The sequence below is a fragment of the Aquila chrysaetos genome, chromosome 6 (genome assembly GCF_900496995.4).
Source record: "Aquila chrysaetos chrysaetos chromosome 6, bAquChr1.4, whole genome shotgun sequence".
NCBI classification, from domain to species: Eukaryota; Metazoa; Chordata; class Aves; order Accipitriformes; family Accipitridae; genus Aquila; species Aquila chrysaetos.
Window position 1 is genome coordinate 9,223,168 of NC_044009.1, and position 17,713 is coordinate 9,240,880.

Genomic DNA, 17,713 nt, shown 5'->3' on the forward strand with positions numbered 1-17,713 from the left:
CCTCTTCCTGCCCCTTTCCCATACACCGACTCTCTCTTTCTGCTGGAGACAACCCTTCCCGTATCATACCTTCACCAAGTGGGGCTGGGGCTGTGGACCTGCTGTGGGGTGTGCAGACCTGTGTGGGGCTGTGGGGGCTGAGCCCACTGGTCTTTGGGTAGCAGGGAGCAGGAGTGCCTAACCGTGCTGATAAGAGTTTAATTATTGATGCAAAAGGCGTTGTTACATGGGGGAGAGCCTTGCTGTGAATCTTGGGAGGGCTTTGAAGTTGTGATGGAGAGGAACTGAAGCCCAAGGGAACAGGGCTGCTCCCACTGACCCTTCCTCCCCACGCCTGCGCTACAAAGCCCCTGCGTGGGAGGGAGATGGCGGAGTAATTAGAGTGAGGACTGCAGTGGGTTAACAATTAGCAAGGGAGCTCAGAGCCCTCTTTGGTCCCCCACTGTTCTTCTAGAGGCTGGGGCTCAGCACATCCCGCAGCATGTCACCCCCGGGCTTGTCCCGCCACCCCACCATGCACTCCCAGGTGGGCTGAGGGTCTCCATGTTCCCCTGAGCTGGGCAGCCGTGGCTCCCACAGCACAATTCCTGAGCCTGGGATGCTTGGATGCGGGACCCCAGGGTGTCTGTGCCTCTGTTTGTAGGGATGTAATACATCCCCGCAGGAGCCACAACCACTAGCACAAGTGTTGGGAAGGGTTTCTGAGCACTCACTCTTTATAGATATAGATATAAGGACCCAGGCAAAACGCACATCCTCTAGGATGTCCCTGCCTCGGCTTCCTTGCTCATCCCAAGCGGTGTTTAGAATTTGGTAGATGTGGGCATGGATATGGACATGGATACAGATACAGATACATATAGATGTAGATATAAAAATAAAGATGTAGGTATAAATAAATTATACATATACATATACATCATATACATACACCTAATCTTTGACTCCTGCATAATGTGCATCTATGAGATTGCAATGTGCACTACCCATACAACATTACATGATGCAATTTTTTAAAGGAGCAAGTAGGTATGCCTTGCGTGAGACTCTGTCTCAAGACCCCAGTTGGCACTGGGGAAGCGACCTGCTTGCTCCTAGGTGCTTCCATTTGAACGGGCAATCAGGCTTGACAGCTTTTCCACCAGTGCGAGAATTTCCCCTGACACCTCCTGGTGTTTTGGCTCAATACATCGAGTCAAGGCCAAGACACAGAATAGGGAAAATACAAAATGGTGCTCAGGAAAACAAAATGGAGCTCGCAGTTTGAGTCTGATACGTGCAGACAGTCCATAACATCAAACAGAATTGCCCAGCTGTAGGAGAGAGGTCTCCCAAACTGGCACGTTTTCTGAGAAACGTTTCAGCTGAAAAGGGTCCTTTGTGGCGGTCTCACTTGCCCTCTGGCATCAAGGGCGGGATCTTTCTGAGCATCGCCCCCAGAGAACTGACACAGCCGGGAGATCACCTGCAAGGGGCTGGACAGGGCATTTGTCGCATGCAATGCAGTGGGTTTCATTGGTGTTGGTCTGTAGCGTTTCCCTGAAATGGGTGGTTGGGTTTTGGGAGACTATTGTTCTCCCTATATCTGACCACAGCATATAATAGTGCTGCTAGATGGATGCTCATATCCACAGACATGTGTGCTATACCATGAGTTAATGCGAGAGATCTTGGACACGCAATGCCTTTGTATTTGTGCAATGCCCACTGCAGTGGGCTTAATGTGTAGGACTCCTATGCACTTGGCTAAAACGCTTGCTAAGGAATAAAAGAAATAACTTAGCCCTCTTCCTGCAAAGAGGCATGAGCTATCTGCTTCACGAGCTTGTTGCAGGGAATGCAAGCTTGTGTAGTTGTTTGTGCACCAAAGCACCCGCAAACAGACATCTCCTTCATGTATATGAGATTGGGTGACAATCATATGGTCCACATGGTGGGATGGGGTGTAGCAAGCTGGCTCCAGGTCCCACACTGCTGTTCAGACAAGCCTGGGGCACGTCCCACCATGCCTGCTCTGATCTCAGCATTGTTCCCCACGGCGCTGTGCTCCAGCTGGACCCCAGTCTCTGCAGGCTCCTCATGCTGCCTGGAGAGAAGCGAGAGGCAGCCGCATCCATCGCTGAGCATCTCAGCGTGGGAAAGAGGGTGCAAAGACCATGGTTGGGGGGAGAGAGGGCCTGCGAAAGCGGTCCCCTCCCTGCAGCCTGCCTGCTGAGGGTCACCGGGACTGTGATCCTGCACTGTGAGCAGGGAAACTCCTGAGCCCCGGCTCCTGCTGGGTGAATTACCCAGGGAAAATAGGCAGAAAATCTTCAGATTAACAATAACAAATAAAAATGGATTTGAGATCTCCGAGGTAATTACTCCGTGCTGAGGGCAAGGGGCCTCTTTAGCAGTGGGAGCAGTGCCGTGCGGGGAGTGGAGGGGCTCGCCCTGCTGTTGGGCCAATGGAGTCACACAAGAAGCCCTGGAAATTCTTTCAAATTGTTCTGCTAACATTAATAAATGCCTCAAAAGCTCCTAATCTGCTATGTCAGAAGCATGACGTCTGGGCGTTTCACAGCCAGCTCACGTCTCTGCTCCTCTCTCTCCTCCGTCTCCTTCCCTGCCTGGTAATAGTAAATGAAAGTGGCACCCGTTCCTCCAGCTGCTGGGACCAGCATCATGCTGAGTCCAGCCTCTGCTGGGGCTGGAGCTGCTGTCCTGACATGCCCCGTCCCCGCCGTGACAAGCCGGTGCCTTGCACTGAGACCACCATCCCTCCAGAGCCCAGGGACCAGCCGAGACCCGGTGCTGCAGCAGGGATGCTGCGCCAAGTTGCCTCGAGGTCCAGTTTGATGCTGCTCGAGGGTGATGAAAAGCAGCCAGCATGGATGCAGCATCCAGCATGGTCTTGACCTTACTGGGTGGCTGCAGGGCAAAGAGCACTGAGGAGAGCTGGAGGCACTGGAGGTCCCTGAGGGAGCCTGGTGCTGATGAGGGGTGATGAGGCATGGGTTCACTGGTGTCGGTGCCCACTGCGCTCACTCCCAAGGGTCAGGGCACCTTGCCGGCACCCTCTTCCAAGCCTTCATCCCTCTTGATCTGCACCCTGGAGCTGGGGCTTGGGATCCTTCCCCAGGTGCTGAGGAAGTCAGGGGGGTATCAGGCAGCAGCAAGTCTCTCCTCTGCCTGATGCTGTGGGATCTGGGTGTGGGGTTCATGGGCAGCAGATGACACTCAGGGGCAGCTCACCCTGTGCATGCAGCAATGCCATGGCATCCCGCTTCCCCTGCCTGCTGACACTGCACAGGTTTCCATGGGAAGCTCCTGAGCACGTTCAAAGGCATCCTCGCCTCTCCCCCTGCAGAAGCTGCTCCCCTGTCCTTGCAGCTTTTCCCATCTCTCCTTGTTAAGCTGAGCTCCCGGTGGTGGCAGGGCTTTTGAAGGGTTGGCTTTGATGGGCCTCTGCATGCAGCCTGTCCCCCAAGGGCTGGCTTCTCCAGTGGGGTGTCAGCCAGGACCATGGGAGGTCACTTTGGGCTGGAGCCAGGCACTGCAGTGCGTAATTACAGTGGCTGCTGGAGTGCAGACTTCAAACCGGTGATGCTGGGAGGGATGTGAGCCTAAAGGGCTCAGTGGAGCATCAAAAGGAGAAGTGTCCAAGTGAGGAACAATGCTCCGGTGCATCGGTGTTGGCACAGGGTGGGGCTGGTGGACAACCTGATGCTTGGAGTTTGTTTCCCCAGCTCCCCCTTGCTTTGCATCCCCTCTGACCTGCTGTTTGCAGCCCCCTCTCCTCCAAATGGACACATTGCTCTCAGTCTTATGGCCAGCCCCACCCCAACTCTACCCAGAACCAACAGCTCTGGGGAGCATCATTTGTTGCCATCCCCTTACTCTATATCTGTGTCAGCTGCAGCCAGGCAGGTCTCTGGCAGCAGCCCCATGGATTGATGGGCACAGGGGACAATCAAGAGAGTGGGATGCAAGGAGGGGTCATTTGTGGTGGCTCGGTTCCTTGCCCCTTGGGGACAGGGAGAAAGCTTTCTAACGCAGCATTTTGCTCCTGTGTTTTCCAGTGAACTTGCTAGACACGTCAACAATCCTGGGAGACTGGGGCTGGATGACTTATCCCTCACACGGGGTAAGTATGAAGCAGCTGTTGGCACATGGGGGACCCCAGTGGGATGGGTCACCACGGGTCCAGTGGGCAGGGTGGATGGACATCTCAGTCCCAGGTTGGTGCCTTGGTCAGTGCTGATGGGGCAAAGAGCCCATGTCTGTTGGGAAAATGCCAGCCTGAAAGACTAGCAGTGGGATGCAGCCAGTTTGAAAATGCTGTTTAACTCTCCATGTCCCCTGGTAGGGACCAGGTTGTCACCAGGTCCTGAGCTTTGAGGGAACTCAAGAGCTGGGTCACCCCATGGGCACTCACGCTGAGAAGCATCTCATTCCTCGCTGCACCGGGGGAGCATCAGGAGCAACAGCCCAAAATGACTGGGAAGCTCTCAACCGCCTGTAATCAGAGGAGTTTGCTGTGGGAACTGGGCAAGAGGGGCAGGGGAGCATCCCCTGTAGATGGTTTCTTATGGGGAATGGGGATGTAAATGCACAGCCCTGTGGTGTGGCTGGGAGGGATGTAGGGGTGGTGATCCCCATGTGAGCCTGCCATCTCTACTGGCTGGATCGTCTCCGCATGCTCCCTTCACTTGCATTTCCATGTCCAGGTTTACCTGCCGCAGCAGCTTTCTGGAAATTGTGAGTTTCAGATGGCAGTGGTGACCTGGCTGTAAGGATTTTGCTCATTCATTTAGTGAACAGAAACAATCCCATAAATACACACAGGACCAACTGCAAGGCATAGTGGGGCTTGCTGCATGCACAAAACGTGCAAAATTGGGGTGCCTACCTGGCTTTCGCTGCTGTGTTGATTTTTCATGTCCACTCTTTTTCATCCCCTCTCTGAACTAAACGGTCCTAATCTTTTCAATTCCGCCTCCTACAGAAATCTTCCCAGGCCTCTAATCATTTTCATTGATCTGTTGCTTGAGACTTTCAGTCCCCGTGCTCTTTGAGCAGGAGTGATCAGAACTGTGAATTCATAATAATAACAATGACCAGATTTATATCAGACATTATCATATATGTAAATATATTAAATCATTAATTCAGCTCTAATTTTAGCAGTCAGCTGTTGCAATGATGACTATCCTGGAAATGTAATAGATTCAGAGGTACAAGGTCAGAGGGGACTGCAGAGCTAATGTGATGTGATCTCCTGCATAAATACAGGCCTTCAGACCTGTCAATTCACTCGCATCTCAGAAAAGCCCAGCTTTTAGAAAAAAAAATCATCCTTGACTACAAAATTGCCAGTGGTGGTAAATCCTCCAGGTCCTTGTAGCAATGTTGTTAACACGCTGCTGTTAAAAACCCATCGATACATGGGTTTGCCTGGCTTCGGTTTCCAGCCACCGGACCTTCTTCTGCCATTGCCCAGATGAGGGAGATGTCCTCTTCATGGTCATGCACAGGCTGCCCTCGGTCATGTGGATCCCTGTCCTGTCACCCTGCTGATGCCATCTCATCCCAGCCCTGCTGCCAAATCCTGGCATCCTGGAGGGGCCTGATGCACGTTCAGGGGATCAGGGACCAGGGCTTCCTCTGCTCCCCTGGGAGGGAGGATGTTTCTGGGACTTTTCTGGGAGTGAGGGCTGTCTTCCTTTGTCCACTTCCATGGTTCTGCCCTTCACCACATCCTAAGCAATTCCTCTCCATAGTCAGACCCTCCACTGCTCGCAGACTGCCCAAGACCCTCCTTCTTCTGGATCCTCCACCATGAATCCAGCTCTCCAGACTCCTGCGTGACCGCATCCCCAGGCCCATTGCTAGCTGTCAGACATGCAGATGGGATCCATCACATCACCTAGGTGACTTGGATGAAGATGAATCCACCTGAGCTGGCTGTCCTGGGGACACATGGGCACGAATGGGCAGGACCTTGCACTCCCAAAGCAGACAAGAGATTGAGCCTACAGGTGCCTTTTTCTCACCACATCAGGGACTTCCATGACTGGTTAAGGTGTATCATCCTGTATTGTACATCTGCAAATCCAGGGGATGAATCCTGGGTCCCATTAGAGTTGTCAGGTGTAATGTGTTATGTGACCATAGGGTGCTGGCTCACAGGGCAGTCACCACTGCACTGCTCTCTTGCACTACAGCAGATGTCCAGCAGGCCTTCACCAGCAGCCCAGCAACTCCTGAACCCTAATTACATGTCTGAAGCCTCCACCTTATTAGTGATGTTTATTAAGAATAGTTAATACTGGATGCCAAAAAAGAAAAACAAAAAGACTTGTGTAACACCTAACACCAAAGCCACCTCTTGGACATGCTGCTGTGTCCTCCTACAAGACCTAGGTAAGTCATGGATAACACCACGCTTTGCTTACCCTGTGCTTTTGCCCAACTTGTGGCCTTGTTACTGAGAGGATGACCATACAGCTGTGTGAAAACTGTCTTACACACCTTCAAGGAGGGTGCCTGGGTTTCAAGGTGACATTCCTGCACAAACAACTTTGCATATTTTTTTTCAGGGGGATGTTTTAATGGTTCTTCTGAACACTTGTCTGGACTGTTGTTCTTCCTCCATGGGCCATTGCATTGCATCATCCTGAAAGAGCATCTCATTCCTTTAACCTCCTGCTGGTCCTTCAGTTCCAGGTGCTTTTTGAGTAGTAAATTTGCACTTGGATCCAGTTGCCATCACCAGAAAGGAGGTGGGATAGCGTGCTGGTATCTCAGAGAAGCTGCTGTAGGATACTTGCTCTCAGATGCCTCCTGAGCAGCCCCTACAGCAGCGTTCAGATTCAGGTGGGAGAGATGCCAGGTGACTTGCAGGCTTGGTATGTTGGGTCCACATGGCTCCAAGCCTGGTGTGATCTCTGCTCCAGGAAAGGGACTGAGTTTGCTGGTCACTATCTCAGGAGTACTGCGGGTGTCCCTGGGACTGTCCCTGCCCACTGTGGCATGCTGTGACTCTGGCAGCCCTGGGCTGGGTAGAACCCAGTTGGTGGTGTAGTATGGAGGTGGTGTACCATGAAGCCAGATTTTATTTGAGGTCCCTTATTTTTGCTGCCATTTCCTTAATTCAGATATTTCTGCTGGAAAAAAAGGTGGCAGTGCCCCCTGCCCTGCCGCTATCCTCCCTTGCTGCCTGCTGGCTGTCCTGCCTGAGCTGCAGCTGGAGCGCACGCTGGGTGCTGGAGGGTGCAGGATTTTCAGGCAGTGTCTCTGCTCCATCCATGGACAGACACAAGCATCACAACATCCTCCTGCCAAGGGACAGTGTTGCTGACCTGGCTCCCCAGCTGAAGTCTTGCTTGTTTTTGCTTTACCCACGTCTCCATTCCCCTGCTCCTTGTGAGCCCAGGGCCACCGCATGGGTGACAGTGAGGAGGTGAGTAGCTCTGGCTGGGTCTTTGCACGGCACTAAACAGCACAGAGCCCTAGTCCCCTGCCCAAGGAGCGTAAGAAGGGAACTTGTTTCTGCTAGCTCAGTCCCTAATGCCCTATGGCTTGCTTTTCCAGCACCTGCAGCTCCTGTCCCACCTCTCTGGGACTCCTGGGGATGCCAGAGGAAAGGCAGCAGCCTCAGAGGTTTCCTCTTCGGGGCTGGGAGATCCCAGAGCTGCACATACAGCCAGGGCAACGGTTCAAAGCATCAGCAGTGCAAAACTGGAAGGGTACCACTTGCAAAGTCCTGATGTTTTCATCACACCTGTGGGCAAGGTGAACTTGCCTCACAGGGAGGTTTTTTTTCCTCTCTGGGTTCTCTGTGGCCAGCAAGAGCAGAGGAGCAGGCGACTGGGAGCAATGGGCATAGTGGGGGTCAGCAGCACCATGGGCCCTGGGGAGTGTCAAGCCATCAGGGAGCATGCATGGCCTGTTTTGACATTTCCTCTTGCCAGACAATTAACTGAGGGGTAATTGGCTGTAATTGCTGCTCAAGGGTTTAATTGCATCCCCCCCCTCACCTCCACCCTGGAGACACGTGCAGGAAGCGGAAGGGTCACTGGGAGCATCCCTGTCCCACAGGCTGCGGCTCCTCTCAATTATAACTTCAAAGGGCTCCCAGGAGCTTTGCAGCTCACTCCATCCCCAGAACAATTCCCTTTGCATTGAAAATTAAACTCTTATCAGTGCAGTCAAAGAGCCTGCCCCTTCCCCTTCTGTGCCTCTGGTTTCCCAGCTCTCCCTAGGAAAATGCCCCAGTGCCCCAGTGCCCTTCTCTCCCCTTTCCTTGCTTGGCACGTGACCTGCTGGATCAGAGGGAGCCTGATCGGCCCCTTTGCAAATTGCTTTTCTACTGACTAATTAAAACGCTGATGAGATAAGTCAACATATTATTAATAATTATTGTATCGTCTACTTTGATTTACAAAGTCAAACAGGAAATGATTTTGTTCAGACACAGGTTATCTAAGGAGCTTGAATGATGCCTTGCAAAAGCTAATTATAATGGGAGCACCTTGAGTGCCAGAGAAAGGCCCCCCATGCTGCCCACAACCTCCCCGTCTGCCCCCCACCAACACCTCTGTTGTCTGGCCCCACAGCATCCCCCTTGTTGCATGGCCTGGAGTCAGCCCAGAGAGTTGGTGGGCATCTGCTACCCAGGAAGCTGCCCCAATGCCTGGCATGCTTCATGTTGGTTTTGCTGGTGGGAACACCAGGAAAGACCTTCAGAGGTGGTTTGCACCTCCTCATCTCTGCCTCTCCACTCCTGGTAAAGGGACATTCCTGAGGCCCCTGGGCACAATTAGCCAAGCCAAGCCAATTCACTCATTCTGCAGTAGCTCAGAGACAAAACTGGCAGGAAGGCACCAGATTTGCTTAACCAACCAACTGAGAGCACAGACAACAGGCTTCTGCCCATAGGACGGTCTCTCAGCAGTGTTTGCACACCAGGGATGGGGATTTCATACTGGTGTACAGTGCGACTGTAAACGCCCCAGGACCGAACTGTTTGCAGAGCAAAGCCTATGCAGCAGGGACTTTCTTTGCCTGGCTTTGGTCCTGCAGCCAACAGCCAGTTCATGGCTTAGATGAACCCCGCCTGACGCGCCAGCTCTGTTACAGAGCAGTCTCTCTTTGTCCCAAGCCCACCCTGCAAAAACTCTGTCCCAGTCCGAGCTGTGCTGTGTGCTTGCCATTTCAACCCCCTCTAAGGTCATGTCTTTCTCCTCAGAACACCAAAAGATATTGGGGCTCTCCCTTTTGCCCAGGCCATGTCTTCTGCCCTCCATCACTTTGATGTCCTTGTGCCATTTCTTGGGTTTCTCTTTCAACCCAGAGCTTCTGCCTGGATCCAGAAATACCAGCAAGTTAGAGGACAAGCTGCAGCAAAACTGATTTTCTTTGAAAAAAAAAGATGGGTAGGAATGGAACATTGGAAAATAAAGATTTAGACTAGTAATTGAGATAAAAGCTCATCTCCCAGCACTTGTTCAGTAAATGCTGGGTTATTGCTAATTCCCCAGACACTGGTCACTACCAGGAGTTAATCACCTGCAGTGAAGCTCAGGGTGGTTAACTGCCTGACAAATCCTTCCTTAGCCACAGCAGTGACTGATTTCATGGGGATTATCTTCATTAACGCCTCCCATCTAATGATTTATAGCTGCAATAATGTCCTCTCTTTTTTTCTCTCCCAGTGACAGTGGTGTGAGGGACCTGGCAGCTCCTGGGGAGGTGCCGTAGCTCAGGTCTTGCTCTCGGGAGGAAGGAAAGTGCTGGATGTCTCAGTGGCAGCAAAAGTTTTGCTATGTCAGGCAGACCTGGCATCCCTCCTGGAAGCCATCCTAGGGCTGGGGAGACCTCGTCCCTTGGCTCCTGCTGTGGGCACCGCAAGGGTGGTGGGAGGCTGAGCTGCTGCTCCAGGGCAACGTGGTCTCTCCTCGTGTGTTCGCCCCCTCCGCTCCTACTCCTCCTCCTTCTCCCCACTCTGCTGCACCACACAGGCCCTGGGAGACTTCTAAGACCTTGCTCAGCCGCCCAGATATCTGGTGTTTGCATCTTTCGCCTTTCATAATCTGGCAAATTTTTTTATAACTGGTGTTGACTTTAATTTAAACTATTAGGCAAGGCCCTGAATACAGATGCGATCATGTTCCCCCCCCGCCCCAACGCGTGTGCTCACCACGTTAATTATGATGTCCTCATTTCTGTCTCACTAGGGGTTCTTATCGCAATGATGGGGGCCGGGCTGAGTTTCGTTTAATAAAAGCCACTTCAAACTGTCAGCTGAGAGCAGGCGATGCTGGGAGGCTGGGTGTGTGCACAGTGCCTGCACTCTTGAACTAATGGTACCCAGCATCAGAGACTCCTCTTCCTGCCCATAAGAGCCTGTAATTAAGGTGAAACAGAAAAACCCTTCAAGTCATGGGGATTCCTGAAGCGGGTCCCTCCATCCCAAATGCCTGGCACATCATGGGAACTGGCGGAGCTGTGTTGCCTTGTAGTGTGCTGGGAAGATGCACCTGTGGCATCCAAGCCACCAGTTCAGGTGGCCTGCCTTCCCTTCATGCAGTTCCACTGATGACAGAGCACTTGCCCTGTAGGCCAGTGGTACAAGTGTGGTGTTTTGGGCTAGTCTCAGATTGTGATCCCAAGGTGCTGCATGCAACCCTGGGAAAGAGCTGACAGTCCCGCCGCTGTGCAAAAAAGCACCAAGTTTGAAAGAGTGATGCTGCAAATGCAAACCCTCCAAGTTCTCCCCTGTGGTTGATGCTGACCATTGCTGGTGCTTGGAGGTGGGCATTTAGCTCCCTGCTCTCTGCCAGCAGTGAGGACACAGCCAGCTCTGGCAGTGCCACAGGGCTCTAGGGACACCACAGTCAGGAGCATTGTCTCCTCTGCCAGATTTGAGAGAGAAGTGAACTTCTGGAGACCCAAAGCACCCACACCAGCTGGAGGCCAAGGCATTTTGTGGCACACAGTAACCTCATATTTCCCTTGTCAGACACTCCTGGAGAGCCCCAAGCACCACAGACATTGCAGAGGGGAGCTTGCTGTGCAGTGCGGGAGCATCCCTGCTTGCCACCCTCAGCTCTGCCCTCGTCCTGCGTGTCTCCTCCTGTGCACAGCTCTGCCTCACTTCCCCCCAGGGAACTCAGCAGGGAAAAGACAGGAAACAGATGTTGTGTTAATTTGTGCTCGATTAATTTCGACAACGACTTCCACACCCTCCGCAGCGCTGCAGTGCATACATACATTGACGCAGGAGCGGGGAGCTGGCTGGCTTCTGCTGGCCCCGGTGCAGGAGTGTGCAAGGAGCTGTGCCATGCCTGCTGCTGCACACACTTTAGGGCACCTCTGTACCCCTTGGCCAAGCGGCAGGGGTGTATCCTGGGTGTCATAGCACTTTCTACAGGCTTATCTCTGTGGCTGAGGAAGCTGAGGCATAATAAGATGGGTGCTGCTGCTCACCCCTCCAGCAAAGCACACAGGTAGCCTGGCTCCTTTCCACATTGTCTACTTGAGTGCTGGGGTGCAGAGCAAGTCCTCAGTGATCCTAGGACCTAGGATGAACCTGGGCTTTTCTGGAATTCAGAGGACGATTTTTTTAAAAGAATCTGAAATATTTTTCTCTCCTGGCAGTGGCTTGACTTTCACACCCTTTGCCAGCATATTCCTCTCTGAATGAGCGTTTGTTGAAGTCTGCACCTGGAGCTGCTGCCTTTTCCAGGTTGCTTTGAGCTCTTCAGCAGTGAGGAGCAGAGTTTTCTAAAGGCAAGGTGCTGGGGGAGTTTTGAAGATGTACCTCACCAAAATGACTGCTCTGACCACCCTAGCACTAGCAGAAGGCAGAGGAACGTCTCCTCCACAGGAGCTGCAGGTTGAGGAGGTTAAATGAGGAAGGACTTTCCTGTCTGAGAGGGGAGAAAGGAGCAGGCTGTCTTACCGGTATCACTGATAACTTTTTCCAATCTCTCTTATGTTCTGGAGGTGTGATGCCCTCCCGCAGCTGTGTCCTGTCCCTGCAGTGCTAGCAGCCATGTCATGAGGCTGTCGGGTGCCTGTCCCGGCAGATCTGCATCCTTGTTGGCTCCCGCAGTCACTGGGGTGAAGTCTTCAGGCTCACACCCTGCCCTGAGCTGAGCATCAGGCTCCTTCTCTCTGAGCTGCTGTCGGTTTTGCATCTGTAATGAATCACGGGTCACTATTCGCATAAGAAAACATCATTTTTGCCCTGTCAGAGCAAGCCCAGAGATTTATTTTAATGTACTTGCAATGCTACTTAAAAGATTTGTTTTCCTGCTCTGTGCACCACTGCTGGAGCTTTGCTTGGCTCCCCCAGCTCCCCCAGACAGCACACAGGCAGGGCACGTACAGTGCTGAAGTGGGGGGCTGCACCCCGCTGGCTGCCTTCGGTGGTGCAGGCAGAGCCAGCAACCCCAGGAAGGTGCAGGCAGGGGGTGCTGAGGCTGTGGAGGGTGATGGTTTAGTAGGCAGAGCAGCAAGTACTGCAGGGGTGCCAGTACCTTCCCCAACTTCTACAGGGCTGTGTCTGGGGCTGCCCCTCGCAACTGGACTTGGGTATGGTGGTGGGACTCAGGCATCTTCAAAGCCTGTTGCTAAGTCCAGAGAAAAGGTAGAAGGTCTGAAGTCCTCCTCTGCTCATTTTTCTCCTCCTCCTTCTCCCATAAGAAGAACTGAGGGGTCCCAGATCCATCCATGGGGGGTGTGATTGGCCTGCCTGGTTTGGACAGGGATGTGAGCTAAAGAGGTGGTGGGAAGCCCCCAGAGAAGTGAAGGTCTGTGGGTCCTGGTGAGGGGTTGGTGGGGTTGGAGAGGGTGGAGAGGGAGACATGTGAGGCAAGAGTGAGCCCCCAGAAATGTCCTGTAGCCCTCAACACCTAAGTTCAACTTGTCCCTCAACAACTGAGCTCATTTGTATCCAAAATCTCACTAACAACTTCTCACTTTGAGTCAGTCAAACCCACTTAGCATCCCTTCCTTGGATGATACAAATGTCCCTGTCCCCTCCTAACTCACCCAGTGACTCCCCAGACCACCCCTCCATCACAGTCCCACTCACTGCAACCTGCTTTTGCCCAGAATCCCCTTCCCAAGCTCATCCTGCTGCTACACTGAATTTTAACCCCAGAGCTGTCAAGCTGTAAGCCTCTGGATTCCCAGAGCCAGCCCTGAGTCCAGCCTCTCAGCTGGGCTGAGCACTGTGGACTCACTGAGGAACCACACTGACCTCTCCTTGCCTGGGAAGAAGGGGGTTGTGAGCCTCCATGAACCCCCGTTTCTTGCTGGAAGTCCTGTGTTCACTGCATGCTTCCCCTTCACCCCGTGGTATGCACCCTGAAACCCATTCTCCAGCTGGAAAGTGGCCTGTTTAGTTTGTGCATGGAGATTGCATGAGCCAGAAGAGACCCAGGTGAGCACCACGTGGGTGCCTTCCTGCTGCTGCTGCGAATGGCAAGTTAAGCACCAAAAGGGACTTGCAGATATGGTCTGGAGGGTTTGGAGCCCTCCCAAACAGTTTCTGCCATCAGTTTCTGCCATCAAATCAGACTCATGCAAGCATTCCCGTCTGTGAACAGGGGTGCACTTCACCCAGCTCTGCATCAGGGTGGGCTGTGAGAGTTACTGCCCAAATTAGTGCTGGGTAAAGTCTGCTCATCTTAATTTTCCTTTGGCCTGTGGCAGCAGTGATGTCTCATCCAGACGCAGCTGCAGGAGCAGAGGGAGCTCATCCCAGCGTTGGTGATGGCACAGACCCCTGCATGTCCCGTGCTCACCCAGTGTTCGGGGACATCTGGAATGACCTGTTCTCTCTCTGTCCTGCAGTGGGATTCAATCAATGAAATGGATGAGTTTTTCAGCCCCATCCACACCTACCAGGTCTGTAATGTCATGACCCCCAACCAGAACAACTGGCTACGGACCAACTGGGTTCAACGGGATGGTGCACAGCGGGTCTACGCAGAGATTAAATTCACGCTGAGGGACTGTAACAGCATGCCGGGTGTGCTGGGCACCTGCAAGGAGACTTTCAACCTCTACTACCTGGAGTCCGACCGGGACCTGGGCACCAGCACTCGGGAGAGCCAGTTTATGAAGATCGATACCATTGCAGCTGATGAGAGCTTCACCAACGTGGACCTGGGGGTGAGGCGCCTGAAGCTGAACACGGAGGTGCGGGGCGTGGGGCCACTGAGCAAGAGGGGTTTCTACTTGGCCTTCCAGGACATAGGTGCTTGCATCGCCATCGTTTCGGTGCGGGTGTACTACAAGAAGTGCCCAGCAATGGTGAGGAACTTGGCGTCCTTCTCCGAGGCTGTGACTGGGGCAGACTCCTCCTCCTTGGTGGAAGTGCGGGGAGAGTGCGTGGGCCATTCAGAAGAGAGGGACACCCCCAAAATGTACTGCAGTGCTGAGGGAGAATGGTTGGTGCCCATCGGGAAGTGTGTGTGCAGTGCTGGCTACGAAGAACAGCGTGATTCCTGCATGGGTGAGTCCCTGCTTCTTGCTAGCAGTGCCTGCAAGGGGAGGAATGGCTGCAAAGGGGCTCTTGCCTCTTTGGGGAAGGGCTGAGGGCAGAAGCCTGCTCACAGAAACTTGGAAAGCCAGCCTCTGTGAAGGCCAAGGTCTGCCCAAACCTTTGCTGGCTGTCTTCATGCTTCCAAAATGGATCACTGGTACCACTGACAAGCTCCTTCAGAGCTCCTGTGAGTCTGACCATGACAGGTCCTGGTGCAGGGGGTTTGAAAGCAAGGAAAACAAAAAGAAAAAACACCAAGCTTTTATGAAACAAGGTTATTGCATCCATCCATCACCCCTCCCTGGGGCTGCTGCAGAGCCCTGCCATCCAGGGGTGTGGAGAGCCTTCCCGGGGGCCCTCTGTGCCGCTGGGCAGACTTCAAGCTGACGACTGTACAAACTATGATAAGGAAGCGGGGTGACCAGCAGCAGCCATGCACCAGGCACGGGGATGTGTGTGTACAGAGCACGGTGCTCGGGGCTCCCCGTGAGAGCCATCCACACAGATTTGTTTGCTCTCAGTTTCTTTATGGGACGTGTTTAGGGGAGCAGCACAAATAAGAGTGCGGGGCCTTTGTTTGAGTTTCATGGAAATGTCAAGTGTAGCATTTGTCTTAGGGAGACTTGACACAAGGTTAGGACGTCCGACACCAGAGTGGAATGGATCCAGGTGCTGCTGGGACCCACGCCGGCCCCGGCGGGTCCCCAGCTACGCAGAGTGGGAAGGACGGGCAGAATAAATGTTTCTATCTGAAACTCCTCCTGTCTGTGACCATTGATTTGAAAGTCATCCTTGGATAGATCTGATAATTCAGAAAGGGCCTTCTTCTCCCACGTTAAAGAGTGGGTGTAAAGTGTGCATGGGGCCAGGCACGTGCTACTGTGGGAGGGGGCACTGGCATGGGCTGCCTGGATGGCTGGGTCCCAGCCCCACGACTGCAAGGAGCTGCGAGTTGGAGGTTTGGTTCAGAATGGGCAAACACCCCTTCCCTGTATTCCCCTCCTGCAGTCCCATACAGCAGAATCCACCCCAGGAGATCACCACCCCAAAGCCTGGAGGCAGAGGGAAGCCCCGGGGTCTGTGTTGTGCTCAGCCCACCTCATTTTCCTGTGTTTCCTTGGACATGTTTGTCTCTCTCCTCGAAGCAAAACTCTGGGAGAGCTCCTTCTCTGCCCTCCTGCCCTTTTCTGTGTTTTGCCCCTACCCATAGGCATGGCACAGGAGGAAGTGTGGTCCAACCTGCCTCCCCAGATGGGGTGGACACAGGCAGAAGCTGGCCCTTCTGCGTGCAGGTGGGCTCAGACCCATGCTGCTCAACCAGCAATGCTCTTTCGTGAAGCTCTCCAAGGCTTGTGGCATCACAAACAGGACAGAAATGTCACTGGACTTTCTCCGACCTCAGTGTTGTCTCGCCTGCCTGCCTTCCCTGTTCCATTTATCCAGCTCCTAGCATGGGGAGTTTGATAGCCCAGCATCAAGGGACCAGGGGCAGCACATCCTTCCTAGCCTCTCCTTTGGTGGGTGGGAGTGGAGCAGGAGTACATATATTTACACACAAAAGCAAACAGATGCAAATCTCTGATCTAAGCTTCTTGTGTTTGACTGGGACAGAGTTCATTTTTCACAGTGAAAAGTGCCTTTCCAGAATGATTTATAACCCCAGTGGATCTGTCAGAGTTGGAAATTAGCCGTTTTAATTGTCAGGCGGACAAAAGCAGGATTCCAGTGGCTGTCGCCCCAGCAATTTTTCATTCTCCGTCACAGGGATGAGATGGTATAAATCACTCCTTGTGGCCCTAATAATCTTTCTATAAATATCAGGGAAATTCATTTTTTGCTTGGGGGGAAAAAAATTAGAGAGAAGATACTTTGCCTCTATGGCAGTGTTTAAAATGTGATTCCAAATTAATTTCCTTTTGCCTTTCACAGCCGGACGCCTTATTTGTCAAAGCTAAAGATGTTTGAACAGTGGAGGTTTCTCCCCCTCTTCTTTAATGTTCATTTTTCTAAGGACCTGCCAGAGTGATGGAAGACAGCTCAGGAAACCAGATCATGGCCAGAGCTGTTCCCAGCCCTTCGGAAGTGAAGGAAGGCTGTGCCACAGAGCTGGGAAGGATGGGGTGAGGTGGGACATGGTGGAGGATGTGTAGGAACCTGGGGAAATTCTCTGCCTCTCGTCCCCTCTACTGTCAGCCATCACCTTGGATGCCCCCTTGTTTGGGCAGGAGGGTGGTGGCTGGTATCTCTGAGTCCTTCCACTTACCCCAGCAGGATCCACATTTTTCATCTTGTTGTGATTGATGTCCTGGTGTTTGCCATAAGGGTGTGAGGGGCAGTTTCCATGGCATCGGCGAGGGCAGATCTCAGCCCAGGAGCTCCGGATTCGGGATGACACTAAGGATGCCAGCCAGCCTGGCATGAGATGTGTCACAGCCCTGCATCACACAAGACATTTGTCCCCCATATTGGTGCCTCATGCATCTGCCTGATTTATCTTCAGAGGCACAGAGTCCCCCTTTCCAGCTGTCGCTGGGCATGGGTGCTGCGGTACCTTACTGGGCAGAAACCAGGTTTGAGCATGAATTGCCACAGCTGCTGATGGGGTCCTGGGGTCTGCCAGCTCCTAAAATTCCCAGCTTCTAGTCCCACGGCATCTTCTGCCACAGCCACCCCAAGAATGAAACCCCTTGAGTTCTCTCTCCCAGGGCAGCACAGCCCTGCTGTCCACTCATTTTTCCCCTCCATTTTCAAGGCTCTGAAGGACTTTGCTTCCCTCATCCCTGTCGTTCACAGCCAGCCTTGGATGTGCTGCTCTTTCCTTCTTGAAATGCATTAGTCCACAGCAAGACGCGTTAGTATCTCTTACACACAGCAAATAGCAACTGCTCTGCCTAAATAGCAAAATAAGCAACAGCATAAGCGAAAAGAATCTGTCCCAGAAATTTATCAGATAAGAAGACTATCAGCATAATTCACCTTATTTAAATGCAGTTGCTGTACAGGGCAAATAGAGACCCATTTCAATAAGGTCAGTGCAATTAAAGAAACGAGAAAGGGGAGCACTTTAACCTGGTTCTGCTTCTGTGGGATGGGAAGAAACCCATAAGCCACCTCCTCAAACAGCTGTGAGGCTGAGAGCTGGGACATGTACCACATCCTGTGGATGGATGG

General features: G+C 52.8%; 1 protein-coding gene across 5 annotated transcripts in view; it reads left to right on the plus strand.

Moving 5' to 3' along the window:
- Window positions 1–17,713, plus strand: part of EPHA8 (EPH receptor A8) — a 53,003-nt gene that overhangs the window by 8,612 nt on the left and 26,678 nt on the right. For 4 of the 5 annotated variants that reach the window (XM_030018835.2, XM_030018836.2, XM_030018837.2 and 1 more), the window contains exons 2-3: window positions 4,062–4,126; window positions 13,849–14,512. In XM_030018835.2, the coding sequence (XP_029874695.1) occupies window positions 4,062–4,126; window positions 13,849–14,512 (729 nt within the window). The remainder of the gene's footprint in view (window positions 1–4,061; window positions 4,127–13,848; window positions 14,513–17,713) is intronic. The other variant, XM_030018838.2, reaches the window with a different exon arrangement.